At 50.5% G+C, this 24,248-nt stretch overlaps 1 protein-coding gene across 10 annotated transcripts in view; it reads left to right on the top strand.

Moving 5' to 3' along the window:
- Window positions 1-23,604, top strand: part of RBPMS (RNA binding protein with multiple splicing) — a 187,023-nt gene extending 163,419 nt beyond the window's left edge. For 3 of the 10 annotated variants that reach the window (XM_021074872.1, XM_021074874.1, XM_021074869.1), the window contains 3 exons: window positions 7,317-7,386; window positions 15,131-15,232; window positions 21,878-23,602. In XM_021074872.1, the coding sequence (XP_020930531.1) occupies window positions 7,317-7,379 (63 nt within the window). In that variant the 3' untranslated portion in view covers window positions 7,380-7,386; window positions 15,131-15,232; window positions 21,878-23,602. Of the gene's footprint in view, window positions 1-5,218; window positions 5,353-7,316; window positions 7,387-9,079; window positions 9,132-15,130; window positions 15,233-21,877 lie in introns of those variants that run through there. The other 7 variants (XM_021074867.1, XM_021074863.1, XM_021074865.1 and 4 more) reach the window with 6 other exon arrangements.

Genomic DNA, 24,248 nt, shown 5'->3' with positions numbered 1-24,248 from the left:
AGCTACCCACAAGGCTGAGACAGTTCAAACACGAAGAGCATCTGGCACGTCTTGACATTAATGGGGCTGCAGAGTCCTCACAGCTGGACCCAAATCAAGGGCTGAAAAGACTGAGTGAGGAGCAGGTGAGCAAGGTGAGGCGTCAAAGGACATCACTGAGTAACGGCACCTGCCTGGCCCCTGGCAGCGTGGGCTCTGCAGCCTGTGTCAGTGCTGGGCGAACATGTCACCTGTAGGAAGTTTCCCCCACAGCCAGGCCCGGATATGCCTCTCAGAAGAAAACCAGTCCCCGGCAGGAAATAGATCAAGAGTGGAAAACAGCTGAATTCCCAGAGAGACCAAGGGGTTCAAGTGTGTTGTCCCTGAATTCTCCAGCTGCCAGTGACCCAGCCTCTTCCCCTCTGGGCCTTCTAGCTCCTTCTTCCGCTAGGATCCTGCCGTTTCCAGGCAGTGGGGTTCCATTTTGTGCTTGGGGGGAGGGTGGAGAGAGATTATTCTCTTCATAGTCCTGTGGCCGAACCGCAGGGGAGCCAGCACCCCACCAAGCAAACACTCCCTTTTTACCTTCTCTGTCCCACCAGTCCTGTCCCTTCCCCTTCCCTCCTCTGCTCTTTGGTATTTGGAGAGCTAAGGAGCCTCTTAATAAGGCCAAGACACAAACCTTAGCCCTGCCCTCACTAGGCCTCTCAGAAGCTGCCCCAAACCATTGTTACAGAGTTGTTGGGGATAATTGTTCCTTTGAAAGCCAGAGCTGTGGTGCCCATCCTGGGCAACTTTCAGCTGCAGCCCCGGGTCAAACTCACCAACCATTGCTGAACCTGAGGAACAGCTTGGGGGAAGGGGGGAGACCACTGCAGGACCGCCTTCATTTAGTGCCCTGTGTTTTCCGGGTTTCTGAACCTTGTTCCACTTTCTTCTGTGAATGGCTAAACTCTCTAGATCCTTCATCTGCCCTCTGGTTGACAGGATGGTGCAGAGGGCCTGGCACATGATCAGACTCTGTATTTGAAATCGAACAGGCTGGTTTTAATGACAATTTCCGTCCATTCTGCTGACTCCAGAATCTTAGGCAAATTTTCAGTAACCTCACAGAGCTTCAGTTTCCTCATCTGTAAGGAGGAAGAATGAACCCTTTTCACGGGCTGGTTTGAGGGCAAGAATGAAATGCTTGGCCTAGAGTAGTAATTACTATTAAAACAGCTCTGCTGTTTCCTCTTTTGGGGTCACAACTTCCTTGGGCATGGCCCAAAGCTCCCCCTTTGCAGCTTAACAAGCAGTCAGGATGCAGGGACTCGGGACTGGTTACCCGCCAAGAGAAAAAGGGTCCAGGCTTTATTCTTTGGTAAAGAAGAGAAGCAGCTGGCGCCAGGGCAAGAAGGCAGCTTGTGGCTGCGGTGCATGCGCCGACGTGAGGCTCAGGTTGGGCCTGCTGGCCGTCCACCCAGGGTTTGGAGCCTCCTTGGGTAAGAAGAGGCACCCAGATACCATCCACAAATGTGTGAATCCCAGCTGCTTCAGAAACAAAATCAAGGCGACGAAGAAACTTTGGAATCATAAAAGGTAGCCTCCGTAACAAGAAAGTGAACTCCTTGAAGAAAACCAGTTGTGACAGGTAAAAAGGAAAACCAGCTCCAAATGGGATCATGTTTTATTCAGGATTTGTGCTGCTGGTGGGGAAGGCCAGAACTCGGTGTCAGGATGGGAAAGTGGGACGCCCCAACTTCAAGACTCCATCCACTCGGCCACGAAGTGCTTCTCACTTCACTGAGCTCAGCTCCTGGGACCTCTAATGGCCCTTGATAGCAAACATAGTTAAAAATTAACCGACTGACAGAATTAAATATGGATGACAAGCAGCCACTGTGGACTTAATCTGACACAGGGTGTTACACGCCTGGGTGCCCTTGACCCGAGCTGCATCTTGAGTGAACTTGTGGGATGTCTGAGCACATTTCACATGCCTGTTTGGAAGCAAGAGCCTCATTTGTGCTTAGGACAGACAGAGTCTAAAAGCCCCAGAGAGAAAATTATCCCTGCAGGCTCATGTTTAATTAAGTCCAGCTTGATTGGGCTTAGCTGGAGATGTTCACAGGCCTGGGCTCAGCCTTTAGCACGGTCCCACCACTGTTGAGCCTGGGAGATCGTGTGAGGTCATGGGGCTGGGCTGGGCTACCTGGGCCAGGATGTTCTTGCTCAGGTGGCTCAGGTGTCAGACTTAACCTTTGGGCCAGTTCACATAAATCCTGACTTTTTGTGTGGATAATGGCAGCCAGCTTGTTCAGTTGCCCTGGGCCAGAAATAGTAGGTGCTAGGAAAGAATGCTGATTGCAGTCTGTGCCCTCCAGGTCTGCTCAGAAAGAGTCTGTGGGGATGGATGTTCCTTAAAGAGTGCGCCTCTTGAGGTAGAGAAGGACCTGGAAAGTGTTCTGGGTTTGGTGAGTGCTTTATTAGCAATGGGGAGGGTTGCTATTTAAAAGAATTCCTAAAATTAGTTCCATAGACAGGATCATCTTTTTTGAATTGCCGATCATCACTCCAGTCCATCTGGTGAGTTTGGATTTTCTTAGGCCAAAGGATGCTTCTGGCTTGGTAGCCTCTCTCAGCCTGGCCACCTGCAACAAAGTTTGCTGAGGCACTTAACGTGCTTTATTTGGTGGTGCTGCTCAAGAGCAGACCCTTAGATTTGGAGGCAGTGGGGCAGGCTTGATTATTATTAAATAATATGGTGGCCATTAGCTCAATCCTGGAAAAGGTCTGGCAGGGCATTCAGGCCTCCTTCTTGGGGACAGTGGTAGAAACCTACCTAAGAACATCCAGGTCTTAAAGGAGGCGGCAGGGGGAGTTCCCATGGTGGCTCTGTGAGAATGCGGGTTTGATCCCTGGCTTCTCTCAGTGGGTTAAGGATCCCGCATTGCCACCAGCTGCATTGTAGTTTGCAGATGTGGCTCAGATCTGGTGTTGCTGTGGCGAAGGCCAGCAGCTGCAGCTCCAATTAGACTGCTAGCCTGGGAACTTCCATGTGCCGTGGGTGCAGCTGCAAAAAGAGAAAAGCAAAAGGAGAGAGAGTTTGGTTCGAAGTATGGTGCTGGGAAATCTGCATTCAGGTACAGTACCTGCAGGCGGCAGGGTAGAAAATCTTCACTGCTCCTTACAGATTAAACATCCAGGGTGCTGGCTGGTCCGGTGATCTTCCAGCTCTAATTAGTTTTGTTAAAAGCTGAGAACTTGGATGCCCTGCCTCAGCCTTCTGGATCCTCCATATGTCCTCACCAGAAGCGCCCTTCCAGACCAGCATTTCTCAACAGCCACAGGCACTAATAGCTCTTATGCGATAACACAGATTCTGGAGTTCCCGTTGTGGCTCAGCGGTAATGAACCCAACTCACATCCATGAGGATGTGGGCTTGATCCCTGGCCTTGCACAGTGGGTTAAGGATCCAGCGTTGCCATGAACTGTGGTGTAGGTCACAGACTTGGCTTGGATCCCACATGGTCGTTGCTGTGGGAAGAAAATAGCTGAACCAATGGATGTTTATTAATAGTATCTCCATGTCCTGAGGCAGCCACCTGGTAAGCACTTCTCATGACTGTTTCTAAAAGCAGTTGGATGATGGGAGTTGTCGCTGGCAAGGGGGTAGTACCATGCAAATTACTACTCTTGGAGCTTTCCCCTGTACTCCTCACAGACCATTGTAGAAGGACTAGTGATCAGACAGGGCTTCCTCCCTGGAGTGCATTCAGTGTCTTCCTGTCCTTGGCCCTGCTACTAGGGATGTGAAGTTAATAGGTATTTTAACCCTCTGGGCCTTGGTTTCCTCATCGGTAAATGGAAGAGGGTGGAAATTATCTGTATGGGTACCTACTCCTTTTTCTAACATTCCACTTCACTTCTGTTCTGAGTGATTTCTTTTCCTGGCTGCTCTCCTCCTGTTCCATCTGTCACCAGTCATCAGAGCTGGTACCATGCTAAGGTGTTGGAGACTTCAGGCTTACCACTGTGGGGCCACTGCATCTGAAAGGAATATTCCTGAAGAAGTGGGACGGTGGGTCTCAAACAGTGCCCTTGGCTAGTGAGTTGTAGCAGTAATAGCTGTCAGCATCTCATCCTCGTGGAGAAGCATCCCAGTCTCTTCCATGTTGCTTATTCATGCTTTTGTCACAAATCTGTGTGGCGAGCTTAGCAGTCTCTGGACACAGTCAATGTCTGTATGTATGAGTTTGGATCATATATATTATGTTAGAGGTTCTAGCAGGGACTTCAGAAGCCTCCAGAAGTGCTTGCAAGGTTGTGATCATGCAGGTGTGTGTGTGGTGTGTGTGTCGAGCACACGTGGGTTATTCCGCAGACGGGACCATTGCCTTACAAGGAAGGCCAGCCACGTAGATTTCATCCCTGCCAAATTGTCCCTGGAGCCAGAGTCCGACAATCGCGGGTTTCCTCGGTGTTTAGGACACAGCTCAAGCAGCCCCTAGGCAGTGGGCAGGAGTGGCCACGAGTGACCCGAGGCCAAAATCCACCACGGAACAGGCAGTCTGAGCAGGTGTAAGGCTGAACCTCGTTTCTCTTAGAGGGCAGCAGTTATGAGACCAGAAGGGCTTGTTCCCCAGGGCGGGCCGCCGGCTCAGGTTTTGCCCCCTGAGCTCTGGGTCTCTGTCCCCTGCACATGCGTAGGAACATAGCGCACTAGGCCGCCTGCTTTCCGCAGGGAGGTGGGCGTGGCTGTGTCTTGTGAGCTGGACCCAGGCGGCCTAGGGTGGCTGTGGCAGGCAGCAGGCACAGAAGTGTCCAAGCCAGGCGGCACGAGAGGGATGGGTTTCGGGGTCTGACTTTACTCCGTTGCCACCACATCCTTCTTGAGCATCAGCCAGCCAGCCGGCTTGCATTCACCCGGAGGTCACCCCGAGGCACAGGTCCCCCTCCCTCCCCCAGGCAGGGGCACCCAGGAAGGAGTGAGGACTGTGTGTGAGTGGACCAGGCCAGAGAGGCTGGAGCAGATGCGCGGGAGACAAGGGCTTCCTTCTTGCAGTCACTGCACCGAAACAACCATGGCATCCACTCCGAGGCTCTCCTCTCCCTGTGTCTCCTCTGAAACACCAAGTGTCTTGGCCTCCTTGGGCTCAGCGCCCCAGCCCCACACCTAGGCAGCACCAGCCGCACCACCGCGCTCCCCCTACCCTGGTGCACACGCACCCATCCCCCCCTCCACTGTGTGTTTAGGTTCCCAGCCCCCCACCTGCCACAGGGCCGTGCCCCCGCCCTCTCCTTTCCCACCTGTCTCAGGAAGGCAGCTCCAACTCTGCCCTTTGCTTAGTGAGCTCGTGGATTCAGATGCACAAGGCCATAAGCCGGGGGTAGGTACCAGTTTTTTCTTTGAGTCTCTCTCTGTCTTCCTCCCCTTCCTCTTTCCCGCTCCCCCTCCTCTCTGCTCCCTTCCTGCCTCCCACATCTCCCCTCTTTATTTCTCTCTCCTTTGTCCTGCATAACCCCCTAAATTCCCAGAGTGATGTGTGTTTAGTCTAGCAAAGCTTTTGGTCCCTTGTCTCTTTAACTGCTGTGAGTGTTGAAGGAACTCTGGCTCTGCCTTAAATGAGCTTCAGGACCTGCTGGTGGCTCCCACGAAATACAGCTCTGCCCTCTCATGATACAGAGCTCCACCTTGGCTAGTCATCTTGTTTCTAGTAATACCTGATGTGCTCCCTGCCCCCGCAGGTCACTAATACACAGCAGACCCAAGGGGCCCCCAGAGGTGGAGTCCTGTGTAGGCAGAAGCTCAGAATGCATCCTTGGACTCTTTAAGTCCCTCTTACGGAGTAAGTGAGGCCAGACACTTCTATTCCCTCTGGGGATAGAGTCCCCCAGTGTGGCCCCTTATCCTGCAGGGACAGTCAGAGAGGGAATAGCCACTGAGGGAGACCTGTGTGGTAAAGAAGGAACTCTGCAGACTCCTGCAAATGAGCCAGGGGCAAAGGCCAGGGTACTACTGATTGCTCTCTAGGACCCATTCCTAGATAGCCCAGGATAGCCTCAGGATCAGTCAGAGCTGGTAGAGCCTGAGCACTGGATTCTGACCCAGCCTCAACCCCATGGGACTTATGACCATGGTGGACATCATTGCAAATACCCAGACCTCATCCAATTCCCAACCTGTTCCGCTCAGGTAAGATGAGCCAGAAGGTTTCTGTCAGTGCCTCAGGCGCCGGCACTTCCATGTCAGCTGGCTTGCAGCTTCCTCTGTTTATGCTTTGGAGATACAAACAGGATGCTATATGAAAAAAAGGGGTTATGCTACAAATTTAACCACTAACACTGATTTGCCAGGGTAATATTCCCCCCAGCATCCCATTCCACCAGAAACACTCTCGTGTGAACTGGTTTGGGCCAGACCCAGATAAAGAGCAGTCTTCCCCCTGCCATGCTGGGCGGACACCACCTCCCAGCCGGGCCACCCAGCCCTCTGCTGTGCTGCTCCCTGCACTGCTTTCTGTGTTGCTTATGGGCTGGTGGAGAGCCATCCCTGCTCAGTGTAAAAAGAAGCAGCAATAAACAGGCTTCTCTAGCCTCTACCCAGAGGTTTACAGGCAAAACAGACAGTGCCGGGAGGTGGAGTGAACGTCTGGTAGAGCCAAAGCACACATGCTCTTTTGTTTGTTTTTCCTGTTTTCTTCAGTCGGAGACCGGGAGCATTCTGCCAAGTGCAGAGCATCACAATCCTTTTGTGTTTGGGGCCTGGCCTTGCACTTTGGGAACCTAATCGGAAGAGGTGGGGCAGCCAAGCGGGCAGAGGGCTCAGTGCCAGACATCCCAGAGTGCCAGAAAGCCAGGATCCTTTTCTAAAAGGACAGGACCAGAAGCTCCAAGCCACCCTGGCCAGACCACTGGTCTGGATGGTGTCATGGACCGTCCCTTCCTTATCACAGCAGATACATGTTTCCACACAATGCTCAGGAAGCCACTGGGCGGCCTATCCCCCAGCCCAGGTGTTGCTGAGTCAGTGCGGAAAAGAGGGGTCACTGGGCCAGGTTTTAGCCCAGCAGCAGCTGTGACTTGAGAAGGGGGGTGGGAGCAGGAGGAGCCACTGGGCCCCGGGTGCTCAGTCAGGGGGTGCATTCCTGAGAGCTCGGCCTCGTGCTCAGAAGGGGGTGTGGAGGATTTCTCAGGATGCTGTTCAGCCCCAGGGGAGACAGCTGCCCAGGCAGGGGTGCTTGAGCACCACCTGGGAACTGGGAAGGGGGCAGTAGCCTGGCAGGATGCCCTGAGGGGTGCAGACGTGCCCCGGAGCCCAGGTTCACAGCCTTCTCCCCACATGTCTTTCCAGATGCGCTGGCTCCCTCCGTCCGAGGCTACTTCTCAGGGCTGGAAGTCCCGTCAGTTCTGCTGAATACTGTGTAAGTACTCGGTTTTAATGAGAACCGTGTCCAGGGCCTGGGTGAGCACAGGACCGAGCAGACGTTTGGTCACTGGGCAGCTCTCATCCTGCATTGGCGCCCACACCTTCTGCACTTGCAGGGGTCATCCCAGGTCATTACACTTAGCACCCCAAGAGCGCCTTTGGGGCCATACGTCTCTCCAAGAGATTTTCACTTGGGACTGAAGGAGAAGTGAGGGATACGAACTGGAGAACTGGGATCCTGGCCCCCTCCCCCACACCCCCACATGAATCAGGAAGTGACATGACTGTTACTCACCTGCTGCCAGCGTGAACAAAACCTTCCTCAGGTCACAGACCTAAGTCATCTACTGACGTAGCGCCTTAGAGTGGGAATCCTAGAGATTTACTTCTGTACATGCCCGCCCGTCTGTCAGAACTTGGGATAGTTCTTTCTAAATCACCTAAATGGTCTTTACAAAACACCCAATGTCCTTACGAAGGTACTCAGTGTGCTGCTTCCAATAGGCTTTCCTTAAAGTTTCTTGAGGGAAACTATCCCAAGTTGGCCTTTGCGCCATTTCTTCACAGGCCCAGCCTTGCTTCAGGGAACTACCAAATGATTTGTTTTCCTGTAAATGTAGAATTGCTGTCACATCCCAAACACCACCTGTAATTCAGTATCTTGCCCGAATTTCTGTGAAGTATAAAGCAGTGTTGTTCTGAACTCTAATTTGGTGTGTGAATTTGGAGAGTCTGCCCCGCATCTTTGAAATGTTACTGTCCTACACTCAAATCTTCTCTTTGTTTATGTCATTCCTTCACAAGACAGGAAGAAAAATGGGAATAGGGAGAGACCGGACTTCATCCAGTTAGAAATGGCACAGAGGCCATGGAAAGTTGTTATGTATCTCTCCCTAACACTCCTCAAGGAAAGCTTCTAAGATAAATTCTTTCTTTCTTGTCTTTTTTTTTTAGGGCAGCATCTGCAGCACATGGAAAAGGTCCCAGGCTAGGGATCGAATCAGAGCTGTAGCTGCCAGCCACAGCCATGGCGACTCAGGATCCAAGCCGCATCAGCAACCTACACCATAGCTCACGGCAGCACCAGCTCATTAACCCACTGAGTGAGGCCAAAGATTGAACTGAAGTCCTCATGAATACTAGTCAGGTTCCTTACCACTGAGCCACAGTGGGAACTCCAAAGGTAAATACTTTAAAATGTTCTATTTCTTCTTCCATAATACTGAGTCTCATGTGCCTTTGTTAGATCACTTGAGGCCATTGAGATTCTTGAGGAGGAGGTATCATGAGGGGAGAAGCTGGCCTCTAGTTGACGCTGATTCAGCTCAAATGGAGAGCTGTCTCAGACAGCTCACAGGGAAAGCATGGAGGAACAGTAGATGCCCAGGCTGGCCTTGTGCAGGTCAGAGCCCTCCTAGAGGAAGAAGGAGAATGCTGAGTAGTTCCGGGCTTTCTTTTCTTTTTTTTGGTGTTTCTCTCTTTTTTGTAGCCACACCCACAGCATGTGGAAGTTCCCAGGCCAGAGATGGCACCTGCATCACAGCAGTGACCTTAGCTGCTGCCGTGACATTCCTGGATACTACTGTGTGCCATAGAGAACTCCCCAGGGTTTATTTTCCACATGCAAGTTGCCCTGTTAAACTGAAGTCTCCGTTGGTGGTTCATGTCACCTTCATTTCAATTTCCAGGGGAACTGCTGAGTGCAGATTTCATTTGCTGAAGTTCTCAGTACTGTAAAAGGTCAGTGTTCCCAGAGAGCTCCAGTCCTAGGTCAGAAGGAAGGCTTCTTCATCTAAAGGAAGGGCTTCACCAAACAGGAGGATTGGCGATGGGTATTAGAGCACCAGAAATCCCAGAAAGGTATCAGAGTGGCCAGTTGACCCGCATCCCAACTGGTCAGGATTCTTTCTCTGGCCATGGAAATAGATAAGCTGAAGGATAGCATTTTTATTGCTTTAACACTTCAGAGTTCCCTTGTGGCACAGTGGGTTAGGTATCCGATGTAGTCACTGTAGTGGCTTGGGTTGCCGCTCTGGCATGGGTTCAGTCCCTGGTCTGGGGATTTTCATATGCCATGGGTGCAGGGGGGAGAAAAAAAGAAATCAAGGAGTTAGGATTATAGCTGTTCATCCCCTAACTCATGTTTCTGAGTGTGATCAGAGAGCACTTGTCCTTAAATATAATTGTGGGCAGAGTCTTAGATGCTTCCAAGGTTGAAGTTAAACAGATTTCCTTACCAAACTATTCTCATAACAGTATGAGCATTGTCGGAGTTCCCTGGTAGCTCAGCGGGTTAAGAAGCTGGCATCATCACTGCTGTGGAACTTCCACATGTTGTGGGTATAGCCAGAAAAAAACCTCATGCATATAATCCTTGGACAGTAGTCATCTGTTAACACTTGTTACTAATCTGTGATGACAGGGGAAACATCAGGATTCTTTCCTTAAAGCTACTTGGATTCATCCCTCATTCTGAAATTACAGAAGGCACCGTTTTTCTGTGTGTGTTAAAGTACCCTTTTAAAATGAAATGGTAATGTCAGTGAATAACGTTGTATTTCAAATGTCCTTTTTTAGGAAAACAGTAGTCCATGGTAGATACCTAAAATGTTCTTTAAAATATTTTACTATTTTGTGAAATTTTGAAATTGGCTATTTAAGGCAGACTTTCTGCCCCCTGAAGATACAAATTTTATGCTTTGAGATACACTCTGGAGTCCTCTTTAGGTCCAGAATCACCTAAGTCCATCCTCCATATCCATACACCCATAACTTTTTCTTTTTTGGCGGCCCCACAACATATGGAGTTCCCCAGGCTAGGGATCCAACCCCAGCCACAGATGTGGCAATGCCAAATCCTTTAACCCACTGTGGTGAGGTGGGGATTGAACCTGCATCCTGGTGCTGCAGAGAGGCTGCTGATCCCATTGCGCCACAGAGGAAACTCCAGCCCATAATTAATTTTTAAACTTAAGGTATATATCCCAGCCATTGTTTTTGTTCAGAAAAGCCTTAGTCACTTCCTTGTGTGGGGACCTTCTCCATTACTGGGTGACACTGGTCTAGCACTGGCATGTTGCATGGCTCCAGAAGGCACCGTTCCCATGCACCTCTCCCTTCTATGACAGTGCTGATCTCTTAATTTTTGGAGGCTGGGAGGTATTCATATAGAGGTGTCAGGGATAAGGAATCTAGAAATTCTGAAGCTCCTGAAAGAGCACTTGGGGTTGGAATGCAGATCTGGCATTTAGCATGAGCTGCTAGTCGAGGGAATTCATGAGATTGGAAGGGAGGTCAGGCAGCCAGAAGCTGGAGGCTCGCCTTGACAGAAGGAGTCGTCAGCTTGTCCAGAATGAAGAGTGAATGGGAGCCCGGGAAGGGCTGTGTGAGGTGTTTGGTCTGCAGTGTCAAATGCTATAGGAAAGCTGAGTAAGGTGTTGGCGGTTCCAGTTGGCCAAAGATGGCAGTGGCATAAGGCCTAAGGACAGATCCTGTTTTAAGCCTTGAACAGAGCAAAGAGAAGACAGGATCATTAAGCAGTTGAATAGGTGTAGATCCATCCCCGTCCGAGATCCAGAAGCAGTATGTCCTCCAGAGAAGGCCTGGCAGTGGCTCCCTGATCCCTGAAGTACTTAGGACAGTCTGCAGGCTCTGCATAAAGATATGGTGTCTCCTGGGGGGAGGGGGTCTTCAATTGTCCTGAGGTGAACTTGGGCCTTGGGCCAGGTCCTTCCTTGGGGTCTGAAGGGAGTGGGGGAGAGGGGGTGGTTAGGAAGGAGAATAGGTCATTGAACTCATGACCCTGCATTTGGGGTTAGAACTCTGGTCTCCCCCCACCCCCCTCCTGAAGTTAGACCAGCCCAGTATGGATCCATGATTCAGGCTCCTTCCAGTCTCTCAGATCAAGTCCAGGACAGCTCATCATCCAGGCTGTGTAATCGTAGGGAAACGTAAGTGAGAATGGAAAACAGTGATGCTGGTGAAATAAGAGAAACATTTTAGAGCAAAATTGGTTTCTTGCAAAGGGCAAATGGCACCACTGGTCCATGTGACTGTCCTGCTTCCATTGGAAGGGGCTTTCTCCCCATGGAAAAATGGCACTAGAATAAAACGGGAGCAGGAGTGACCTCTGCTCTCAGGCATAATGACCTATATGCAGACTGGCCATCATTGGCATAAAGAAAGATATCAGAAGAGTGGTCGTTTGAAGGGTTACGAGTGTGCATCACTACACAGGATTTTGCCCATGGTCCAGCCTTGTGGTGGAGAAACCCAGAATATATGATAATGGTGGTAATTGATCAGTTTCCCAGATGTGTTGAGAACAAGAAAGCAGGTGTGTAGTCATTCCTTACAAGGAATGAGGGTTTTAGGGTTTTGCTTGTGGAGTATCCAAATGTAGTTAAATAAATCAGGGAGGAAAAAAGGGAAGAAAGAAGAGTCAGAGTGGATGTGGGAGGATGTTCTTCAAGAACTTATGAAATTTCACTGGCCAGGGGCCAAGACCACAGCCTAGAAATTATAAGCACATGTCGTTACAGCCTCACCAAATTAAAGGAGGACATGGCAAGAGATGACAAGGCTGGAATTTGAAGCTGTTTGTTCCTTTTGTTTAGTTTTGGAGAGGAATGGCCTGGTCTGTCTTTGGCTGTGAGTGCAAGGGCCTTGGGGATGCGGCCATCGTCCAGAGAGCCCCAGGTGCTGAATATCAAGGCAGAGCATGGAGCTTAGCAGGGCAGGAAAGGCAGCCTTCATGGCAGCCCAGGCGGCTGCTGTGGCTCCTGCAGTTACCCCTGCCTTTTCCCTAGAAGGGACCCCAAGGCTATTCCTTTCCCCTCTATGATTCAAGGTCTCTAAATCACACTGGAGTTCATTAACGCAATAAATATTCAGTGAACATCTGCAGCGTATAAGGTACTGTTCTGGGTACTGAGTATACAGTGAGCAAAAGCAGACAAAACCCTTGCGTTTGTGGTGCTGACATTCTGTAACAGGGAGAAAGAGGGTAATAAAATAGTAAAGTAAACACGGTAGGTCAGGTCAGATGGGGAGAAGGACTAATGGAAAAGAGCAAGACGAAGAACGAGGGCGGATGTGAGGGGTCAGCAGGTGCATCACGGTACACAGAGCAGAGATGAAAGCTCTTCCAGATTTATATGAGGTTGCTTTTTCAAAACAGACCTCCCTTATGTTTAGAGAATAATTTAACTTCTCTAATCCTCTTTTTGCCTCCCCTTTTGTTAAAGCAAAGTAAACGGGTTTGAGCTGGGTAAGGCAGTGCAGGCAGTGGACTGGCCTTTCCCTTCAGGAGGTCGCCACGTGTGCCCTGAGCACCAGGGACGGTTCTGCTTCCCCTGTGAGTTAAAAAGAAAGGACTGGAGTTCCCACTGTGGTTCAGTGAGATCAGCAGCTGGGACATAGCACAGTGGGTTAAGGATACGGCATTGCCACAGCTTTGGCATAGGTCGCAAATACAGCTCAGATCTGATCCCTGGCTCGGGAACTCCCTGTGCCATGGGGAGGCCAAAAAGGGGCAGGGGGCAGTGACCAGCCTGAGAACCTGCCTCCTGCCAGAAACTGGGGTGGTGGTGTTGCTTCCAGCCTCTTCCCATCCTCCAGGCTTTGTAAGTTAAAACACATCTGGCACCTACTGAGCTCATCATCTACAAACAGACTGTTGTGACAGCCCAGTGCAGTCAGAGCCGTGACCCCCGCTCCCCTTATCCACAATCTGTTTCTGTGAGTCTGGCTGGGAGGTAAGACCCCTGAGCACCTGCACCCGGAGAGCTGCCTGCCTGGTCCTTGGACCAAGTTCAAAGAGCTCGGCCAAGTGTTAAGATCAGGACACTGATTCTCAGTGCCTCCATGGTTGTAGGGCAGGGCCACCTACAGGAGCCCACCCCCACCTCTACCGTCAGCTCCCTGCTTGGCTGAAGACAGAGATTCAGAAGGCCTCCATGCCCACCATAAAGATGAACATTCTTGGAATTTGCTCTGGTGATTGGTTTTTTTTCATTTTCTTTCTTTTTTTTTTTTCCTTTATAGCATATGGAAGTTCTCAGGCTAGGGGTCAAATAAGAGCTGCAGCTGCCTGCCTATGCCACAGCTAGGACAACACCAGATCCCAGGCACATCTAGAACCTACACCGCAGCTCACGGGAACACCAGATCCTTAACCCACTGAGTGGAGCTGGGGGTGGAACCCACCACAACGGGAACCTAGCCACAACGGGAGCTCCTCCCTCTGGTGTTTTGTGTTCTCAGGGTGTCTGTGTAGACTCTGGCCCCGAGTCTCTCTGCATACCCAGTAAGCCAAGTGTGCAGATCAGTGCTTCTGCCTGATGTCATAATTGCAAAGAGCAGCTCAGTGCTCCTAGGAATCAAGGGTCTCAGGACTCTTAAATCAGCGGTCCTGAGTCATCCTGATTAGCTTAAGCCCAGAGGCTGAGAGGAATCTGGTCAGCAGTGTGATTCCTTACATGACAGGCATCCTAAAAATGCAGCCCTGGTCTGACCGCCCAGGAGCTCCCCCGCCCCCCTCCCAGGTCTGCTGCCGGCCTGCTCTTGGCAAGTGCAGACACTGCAGGGAAAAAGTTGGGTGAACTGATAGCTTTCGTTTGCAGAGGTGAGCATTTATTTTCCTATCCTCAAATAACCCAACTTTTACTAGGAGACTGGAATCATATCTACTCATCTTTTAATGTTTGTATAATGAAATTCTGGGGAAATTTGTCTTTTCCTAATCTGAAAAGAGTCAGCTGTACCCTGAGAAGGTGATCTTTCCCCCAGCCTCCCCTGATCCCAGAGGTGATGTGAGCACAGGAACAGGCTCCCTGCAGCACCTGGGGGTGGGGGGACTCAGGCCAGCCGGACATCCCAGGCTTTGCACAGTGCTCACAGGCAGGAGGGTGCACAGAGAACCAGAGAGATGTTAGCAGGGAACAGGGTGCTGGCATCCACTTGCTGGGCCTGGGCTTCCCTCCTCAGCCCCAGGAATCCATCTGGCCTAGGGCAGCCATGCCTGCAGGAAGGGTAGTAAAAATGTATTGTGTTCTGGGTCTCTGCACTTTATTTCGAAATTCTCAGATCCTGGGACAAGCAGGGTCTGCTTACAAGTGTTTGCTTTGGATTTCTGTTTTCTGGTAGGTGCCTGGTGCAAAGTGGAGCTCGTCACCCGTGACGGCCCGGGCTCCCCTGGAGAGCTGTTTCTGTGGCCTCAGGCTGACCAGAGCCAATGCTGGACTCTGGGGCGGTCCCTGGAGGCAGCTGGGTGTCACACTTTTCCTCTCATCAGGGCCTTGGGTCCTGAACCATTCCTGGCCTGGCTTTTGGACACAGGCCTGGGGATCCAGCTCATGGGGACATGTATGCAGAGGCCCTGTCTCTCTGTGTTCCCTCCCCCGCCCATGGCTTATACACTTGTGCCCCAAAGGGCATGCTTTTCTCTAGGTGTCCCCCCCCCACACACACACAACTGGGCTCACTGCCAGGGAGTCCCTGGGGGCCACTCTCTGCAGCCAGGACATGTATGTCACTCCCAAGAACCCTCTCTCCCTGCTCCACCACATCCCGGCCACCAGCTCTTCATGCACTGGTGTCATGCCACTCCTGGTGGTCTTCTCCTCTGGACTTTGGTGCCTCTGCCTCAGAGCTAGCTGGTCTGTGAGGCCCCAGAGGAGCCAGCGGCCAGGGTGGGCATCACCATGCATGTTAACACAGCATCTCCTTCTCCACCCCAGGTTCCAGGTGTGTGATGGTGGCTGCAATCTGTCTTGTGGGTATTAACTCGATCTTCAAGTGGCTACTGTTCTTGAGCTGTTCTACAAAACTGGAGCGTGCTGGTGAGTTCCAGGCACTGCTGCTTCTTCAGAGAAGCAGCATGTCCAGGGTGGTGCTCAGCCATGGGGAACAGTGGGGGGAGGACCTCTCCAGGGTTGCAGCAGGTGCCATGAGTTGAGGCCGGCTGCTGTGGGCACCAGTGACCATGGTGTGCTCCTCGCTCTTTCCTTCAGCCACCGCCAGCTGAGGGACAGTCGTCCCACAGTAGCAAGTAAGCTCTGCAGCCCCTCGGAGCACAGACCCAGCACTTGTCCTTGCTGGGTGGGTGATGCTGCCCATACCTGCTGATCCAGCAGTTTCTGGGGATGAGATTTCCACCCCAGGGAACTGAAACGTAAATGAGATTTTTCCCTTCAAGCCCTGATAAGCATTTTTTTGTTTGTTTTTTGTTTGTCTTTTTGCCATCTCTTGGGCCACTCCCGCGGCATATGGAGGTTCCCAGGCTAGGGGTGGAATAGGAGCTGTAGCCACTGGCCTACACCAGAGCCACAGCAACACGGGATCCAAGCCGCATCTGCAACCTACACCACAGCTCACGGCAACACCGGATCCTTAACCCGCTGAGAAAGGCCAGGGATCAAACCCGCAACCTCATGGTTCCTAGTCAGATTCGTTAACCACTGAGCCACGATGGGAACTCCTTTTTTTCTTTTTAGGGCCACACCACAGCCTATGGAAAGTCCCAGGCTAGGGGTTGAATCCGAGCTGCAGCTGCTGGCCTACACAACCCTAGCAATGTAGGATCTGAGCCACGTCTGCAGCCTATACCACAGCTCACGGCAATGCCAAAGCTTGAACCCGTATCTTCATGGATACTAGTCAGATTTGTTTCTGCTGCACCACAATAGGATCTCCCCCACCCCCTTTTTTTAAAACCATTTTGGTGGAAATCTGCATAGTATGTCTTGTCTTTTTGATGTATTAATCCAATTATACTGGGTAGAGTGCCCTTACTTGATGATTTGGAGGCATTTTTCTCTTCAGAAATAGGGGGACTGCCCTGGGGCATGACTGAGTTGTAATGGAGTCTCACTGGATTCCTCTAAACTGCAGGGCTTTTCTAGTGGTGGAAGATTTTGGTGACTTGTCTTTTCCATTGATAACCAGCTGTCACTTCTCAGTTTGTCCACTTCTAGCAGGAAGCGTGGTCTCAGAACACTGAGGCAGCGTCCCCAGAGGTGACCCGCCTGCTGGGCACCATGTGGGGCTTCCAGTCTCTGGAAAGCTTGACCTAGAACAGCAGGAATGCCAGGCGCAGGCCAACAGCAGTTAGGTCTCAGCCCAAATAAGGTGGCAGATTTCATCCCTCTGAAGGGCCTATAAAGAAAGATGAGTCAGAACAAGAACAAGATTCCTGCTAAGGACAGAGAACCAGGCAGTTGGGCCTAGGAGGTTATTACCACATTTGGGTAAATAATCTGGTGCTCGGAACACACTTCTCAGTGCCCTCCAGAGGTGCAGGCGTGGGCCTCATCCGGGCTTCTCTGCCTGGACAGGCAGACTTACCAACAAGCACATGTTCTTCCACATCACACAGGGCAGCCAGCAGCTATCCTGCTAGTCCTGCAGCCTGCTTTCTAATTAGTCAGGTTTTCCTTCAGTCATGGTGCTGAATAACGATGCTCACAATATTCTAATTCATGGCACCACTCAGCAGCACTGTTTAAAATTGTTTTTGCCTTCCGCTCTCCTCTGTGGAATTGAAGGACCAATTAAAAGCTACCTATACAGTATTTTGGAAGCAGGTTAGTGATATATATATATATATATATATTTTTTTTTTAGAATCCAGTAAATCAACCCAGGCCTTAACCCCGCTAGGAAGCAACAAAAGTCAGTGTAAGGGCCTGTTGACCCAGGGAAGGATAACAGCAGCGTGGCCCTAGGGCGCAAGGTCCTGGGGCGTGGGGAACCAGTAGTGGGGAGAGTGTCTTCAGTCCCAGCCTTATTCACAGTGGGGCTCGCCAATTCCAGGGCCACTCACTGGTCCTAAGAGTGAAGGAGGCTTTTCTCTCCCCAGATCCCAAGTCAGAGGACACTGCTTCTGGAGACAGGCCTGGGCAGTGATGAGGATGTCTGGCCCCAAGGTGGGGCCTTCTGAGGGTGGGGGCTGGGATCCACACAAGAAACTCTGGGGGTGGGGTGGAGGTGGGGGTGGGGCGGCAGCGTTAGAATAGGGAGGATTTTCTGCCTACCTACTGAAGGCTGTTCCCTGGAGGCTTCATAGACTGAACCTTTTTACTAATAAGCTTTTTTATTACAAATGAATACTAGCATTTGTTTTCTTAAAAATCAAGCTGACAGGTATAAAATGAAAACCAAACCACTCTTACTAAAAACCTTAGTCATAGGATGCCCCACGTTTATTGGGATTTGGGTGGAAAGAAATATTCCTTACCTGACTTTTGGTAAAAATGAATAAATGTTAAGAGAAGCTCTTGGGGAAGAAATTATTAGTAAATAGGTCAAGTATGTGTCAATGGAATGGGGGGAAACAGGATTTTTTTTATTGCTGGCATAAACAGACTCTAATGCACCAACTTACGGCCTTGTGTCAGGCAAGAGCAGCCTGTCCTGTCTCCACATTGCTCCCCCACCCCCACTGCAGGCAGCCAGCACCTCGACCCCTGCCCAGTAGCTGCTGTCCCCAAGTACCAAGGGGCCACATTCTGTCTTCAAATGGGGACAGTTGTGACCTGTTTCAGACCAGACTTTATACACATTTTGTTCCCTTGTTTATCACGTCACATGCATGCCCTAGTTGACCCCCTTTTGGGAAAGGTTGTGAGGAGAGTCTGCCTCTCTCAACAGAGCCTAGCCCTCCCCCACCCCCCACAGTGCTCTCTTCCCGGATGTCTTCGCATTCTGTTTAAAATGTCCTTGTTAATACATTCCAGGGTTTGAACTCCGTTCCTAGCTAAACCCCTTTCCTTGTTTACAGGGACTGAAATAGCCACATTTTGACCTTCTGTTCGGTCTGGAACATCTGTGGCAGTGCACACGCATTCTTTTCCCATGTGAGAACTGCACTCACCCAGCACAGTTATGGAAAAGCTCAGGAAGCCATCGACTCACACCCCCTTCCCTGATCTTTTTCAGTCCCAAAGATCAGTCTTTGCACTCAGCCAAGACTGACCGGCCCTGTCCACCTTTCTCTGCTTGGAGGCCCAGAGTACCATGAAGTCAGGTGGGTGGCTTATGGGAGAGCTGGAGGCACCATCCCATGCCCGGGATCAGCTCTCTGGAGAGGCCGCCCTCAGGCCGGTGAGCAGGGCCCACATGGCCCCTGGGCACAGCCCCCCAAGCTCTCAGCCCAGCCCAGGTTTTATCCAGGCAGGCAATCCACATCGCTCTTGTTTCATTTGTCAAAGTGCCTGCATTTTTGCTACATGCAAGTGAGTAAGTTGGAGTAGAGGGAGGCAGAGATAGCCTTGAGGGAAAAATAATCAAGGTAATCCTTGAGAAAGCCCAGGTGTGGCCTGGACAGTGAGAGCTCCTTGTAAGAGCTGAGAGGAGAAAGCCCATAGGCTGAAGGGTCGAGAAAGGTCTGAGGAAGTGGGGTTTTCAACTGGGTTGTGAGGAATAGTAGGGTTTGCATGTTCTGAGTATCTCCTCACACAAGGGAGGAGGCAGGAATAGGGCCAGCATGTTCCTATGGATCATGACGAAGCTGAGGGTCTTGGGGAGGCACTGGAGATGTGAGCAAGGTCAAGGGAGATGCTTTAGGAGTCTCATCTTGCTGCCCAAAGCGTAATGCAGGGAGAGTCAAGAGGAAGCACAAAACAGGAGAAGCAAACCAAGGTCGTGACACCAGTGTCAGGAAGGTAGAGTGACCAGAGGGTGCAGATTCGTGTCAGGGACAGAGCCGTGGGAAGGGAAGCTGGAGAGTCTGGGTACAGAGGTGTTGCCTTTGAGGTGGTGGCAGAAACATCCAGGGCAAAGCTGATCAGAATGGGGAGAACAGCCTGGGATCTGTGGAACCACAAAGCAGCCAGAGCTGGTAACCTGCGCTTGCTCAGAGATAGCCTTTGATCCCTGCTCAGAGCAAGCAGGCCCAGCCGGCCTGGCCCTTCCTTACCCAGCCAGGGCCAGGGGGGACTGTACAGCCGTGTCCGTCCTTACCCAGATGGTCCAGCTGTGGAAGGTGGAGTGTTCCTCGCCTGCTCATGCAGTCCTTGAAGGTGGGGCAGCTTTGGTTTCAGGCCTTTGGTCACAGTGTGGAGTCACCACACCCAGTCTCAGCCACTTTCCAGGATGACCCTCCCAGGCCCTGCTCTGTAAGAGGCTGCTGGTGGCTGCCAGGTCTCTTAGGTTCCCAGAGCCCAGGAGCTGCCCGGTGCTGTCCCTGTTGAACTGTCCCAAAGTGGGAACTGCTGTTCCTCAGAAACTATTTCCCGGAATCAACGTACAGTTTGGGTTGCTGGTACGTGGCCAAATTTGAGATGACAGAGAACTTGTCACTCTAGGCCTGACAAGCCCAGGGTGTGGAGGAAGGAAACTGGCCTTGTCTCCTGTTCCCGAAGCTGGTTTCCCTCTTCTGTTGACAGAGACTGGGAGGGAGCTGGGGGAGCCACCTGTGGCAGCCAGAGGGCCACGGGCCAGACCTTTGTGGGGGCATGAGGCCAGAGCTTGTGAGTTCACTGGGGAACATCAGCTGCTACAGCCCCAAAGATAATGCCTGACCCCTTGGGAAGATGCCCCAAGTCTGGGCATGCTTAGTCCTGCCACCCGGCCAGGGCTGCTTCATGCCAGGCACACCTGGATTGGATCCTGGGAGCCTACAGCCCCACCCCTGCCAGGGAGAAGTCAGGGGGTAGCAGAAGAGATGGCACTTTCCAGAGGGAGTCCTCCTGCTGGTCCTGCTAAGGATCACAGGCCATGTGACCTGCACCAAAGATGGGGTGTGAGCGTTCCTGGCCCACTTAGATACATCATCTCCCATCCCCTCTGTGCTGGGCACCAGGGGAAGCAAAGGAGTCAAAGTGGGATCTTCAGAGTTCCTGTCATGGCTCAGCAGAAACGAATCTGACTAGTATCCATGAGGATGCAGGTTCGATCTCAGGCCTCACTCAGTGGGTTAAGGATCCGGCGTTGCCGTGAGCTGTGGGGTAGGTCGCAAGCGTGGCTCAGATCTGGCATTGCTGTGGCTGTGACATATGCTTGTGGCTACAGCTCCAATTCTACTCCAAGCCTGGGAACTTCCATATGCCACTGGTGCAGCCCTAAAAAGACAAAAAAAAAAACAAAAAAAACAAAAAAAAACCCCGCAGTGGGATTTTTCTCAAAGTGATCCTCCTGCTGGAAAAGTCATTTCAGAGAATTCTGAGAAAGTAAGGGGCTTCTAGAGCTCAAGTTGGGAGCATTTCTAAACTGAAGGGCACTCTCATTATCCTAATCATAATAAAATGATGGGCTAGGACTAACAGTTCCAACAAGCTGAAGAGACAGGTGTTATTCTAACATTATAGAGGAGGTTCTGGGTGGCCAAGTCCCTATTCTTCAAAGCAACACCTTCATTTCTCCCTGTGGATTTTTTCATGGTCCATAATAAGTATGTGGTATTTATATTGGGTCTTCTGATTGGTGGCTCACTACTGTCTTTACCTATTCACACTGTCATCTAAAAACTAGGCTGTCAAGATACACTGGGTCATAGTTCAGATCCAGCTGGTACCGTAAGATCTGGTTTGGATAGGAGTATTAAGATTGGCCAGTTAGCTGAGTTGGAGAGTGTTAAATATGTACCTTATTTCAGGATTTGCTGCTAAATACACACTTTCCCAAGTAAGTCTGAGGGCAGTGTATGACATCAATAGTGACAGCTTGCTTCCACATGCAAACACGGAATTCTAGGTTTTGTTTTTTGCTTCTCACTGCCGCATCACGGCATATGAAAGTGCCCATGCTAGGTGTTGAATCGGAGCTACAGCTGCTGGCTACAGCCACAGCAACACGGGATTCCAGCCTCATCTGTGACCCACACCTCATCAGCTCACAGCAACACTAGGTCCTTAACCCACTGACCAAGGCCAGTGATGAGACCTACATCCTCACGGATACTAGTCAGATTCAATTCTGGTGCGCCACAACAGGAACTCCAAAATTCTAGTTTCTAATTACTTCTGCATCTACCTCTCAGATTTATGTGAGTCTGACAAGAAAACCAGGGATGGGGGAGTTGACGAGAAAAGTGAAATGAATGACAGAGTAAAAGTAGCACTCTTACAGTGCAGCCTTTACCTAAGTGATGAAAATCTAGACACAGGAGCGGGGCCGCATTTCAGAAACTCCTGGGACCAGGGTGGGACTCTGCCATTGTCTGTCAGGAAGACTCAGTGATTGTCTGAAGCCTTTTTTTTTTTTCCTTGCCACAAAGCAAAACAGCCATGAATGCTTACAACTGCAGGGGAATGAGGTTTTAGAAAGTTTCTAGTAGGGGAGAGAGAGAAATGAAATACACGCTCCCTGTGTAAGGAAAGAGACCACCGATGCCCGTGTGAGGTTGGCATGTGCCTCCATGGGACTCACCCAGGGCTGCTAAGCCATGACCTCCGTCCGCTGGCATGTCCAAACAGCCCTGCGCCTGAAGGAAATGCTGCATGCACTTGTGACAGCTGCTCTCCTTACACATTTTCTTTCTGTTTCAGGCTTGAAAAAACCTTGCCCAGTTTTGACCCCTTCAAGACTTTGCCACAGCCTCTATCACACATCTGTTTTTCTCGAAGAAAAAATATAATAAAAAGTTTTACTCTTTTACACTGTATAATTGTAAGAAATAGTGTGTTATTTGTGAACGCATGGTCTGACATACATTTCTGTACAGTTTGGAGATATTTTCAAATGAAACATAAAAGATGTCAACGATAAAACCAAGAGAGTGAGTATTTTTATACCAAACCTTTAAGTATGACAGGATGGATGCTCTTACACTGGGTTGGATCACATATTTTGTGCTTGACTTTTGAATGCTTGTAATTAAAAATGTCTATTTTTTTTCCTCTAACATAAGCTGCATGTTTGAGGCATGTTTTTGAGTATTATCAAAATTTCCAGAATCGTATCGTGAATGTACAGACATCTCTTTGCCTGGTCTAAGTCAGGATCCCTTAGCAACGCGGTGTTAGATGTTAGAACTGTGCTTGTGCTGTGCAGACTCCCAGTTCCAGTAGGACATCCCTGCAAGACAATCGAAGCCTCCAGGAGCGTCTATCTGTACCGCAGTTTCCTCACTGGGCAAAAGCAGCCTCTCCAGAGGACACCTTTTGAAAGCCTGGCAGCTCCAGGGGTGACTATACAAACAGTATGCTTAAGTGTTGGGTTTTGCCATCTTTGGTTTTTCTGACAGCACACTCCCATGTGTGCCCTACTGGTGCCAACTCCCCCAGTGGACATGCTAGGAAGGGACGTTGGCTCTGTTAAGCCACCTGTTTCTCAAGTGGTTCTGCAAAAAACATGGGTTGAACTGAGCTGGTGCTCCTCTGTCCTGGCACCACCAGGCCCAACAACCATTTAAAAACAGCTCTTGGAGTTCCCCTTTTGGCTCAGCAGATTATGAGCCCAACCAGTATCCACGAAGAGAGGGGTTCGATCCAGCGCTGCTGTGAGCTGTGCTGTAGCTTGCAGATGAGGCTCAGATCTGGCATGGCTGTGGCGCAGGCTGGCAGCTATACAGCTCCCATTCGGCCCCTAGCCTGGGAACCTCCATATGCTGCAGGAGCGCCCTAAAAAGGAAAGAAGTAAAAATAAAAAAAGAAAACCTGATCTTAAATCCCACATGCTCACTGTGACACTACCTACCTACCATACCAACCCAGGGAGAGAGGGCGCAGCCAGTGGGCATCTGGAATGAATAACATGTCATCTTGCTTCAAGACTCCATCAAAGCCAGAGTGAGTCTCGTGTCACGCACGACACTTCCCAGAGTCTACGGCAGCTCATTCTCTCCCCATTGCTGTAAAAGAGCCATGTGTAAAGTGTATTTACCTAAGAAGTTTCTGATATAGCTAAACATGATCACAAGCTTCCCTACTGATCTGCTCACACAGTGTGAAGATTTCAATGTTTTAATGATTATATGGTTGGTATTGGGTTTTGAGTTTATTTTTCACTAGAAACAGATGTCAAGAAGCTTGTAAAGGTCATCACATACAACAAGAACAGCCAGGGTGAGGGGCTCTCACCCTCAGGACAAATGAGGGGAGGGCCATCTCTGCTGTGCCCAAGCCCTGCTCTGGCCTTCAGCGGCAGCACAGGCTTCATGATGACCCTGCCTGTCTCTAAGGAAAGCGTCCACACAGTCTATTATGCTTTTATAAATTGTTTAAAGGTACTTTTCTATTGTCATTTTTAATAAAGTGCTAATTCAGCTGTCACATCACTGCTTGGCAAATTCCTTTTTGCAAGATCACCGAGTGCATCCCCGCTGCAGAGCCAGGAGTGGCAGATGCATCCCACGGTCAAGTCAGGACAGGGCCTGCGATAGCCTATGCACATGCTCTCCTTTGGGCACCTGGTGACCAACACCTGAGGCTGCAGTCTTGACCAGAGCCTATCTGACCCTGCAGGAGGGTCTCAAGGAAGATTCACATGCCTCTTTCTTGATGTCTTTTACTGTACTCAGCCAACCCCAGGTCCACCTCAGCCTACAAAGTTTTAGCTCAAGACTGAAATCTTTGTGATTTTCTACTGACTTAGAGAACTGCATTTTTATTAAGCAATAAGCAAGGCACTGACAAGTCAAGGCAATCAAGTGCTTTATATAAATACACACTCACCTACTCCATTTGGGTGGGTGGGGGGGCACAGTGCTCAATTCCAAGTAATGCCACCACTAGCAACAACTAGACTTGCTGGGCACTGACATCACTGGTTCTGTGGTTTGGAGTGCACATACCTTTAGCAGCAGAGACCAGCCACCAAAGGCAGATCCCAGGTCACAGACTTCTAGTACCTGGGACCTTCCCACACAGACTAGGGATTAAGGAAGATTTCCTGACACATTGCCATGCTTTTTCACAA

This window comes from Sus scrofa, chromosome 15 (assembly GCF_000003025.6).
Source record: "Sus scrofa isolate TJ Tabasco breed Duroc chromosome 15, Sscrofa11.1, whole genome shotgun sequence".
Lineage (NCBI taxonomy): Eukaryota > Metazoa > Chordata > Mammalia > Artiodactyla > Suidae > Sus > Sus scrofa.
The sequence above is the reverse complement of the archived record's forward strand: the minus strand, read 5'-3'. Positions and strand labels throughout refer to the sequence as shown.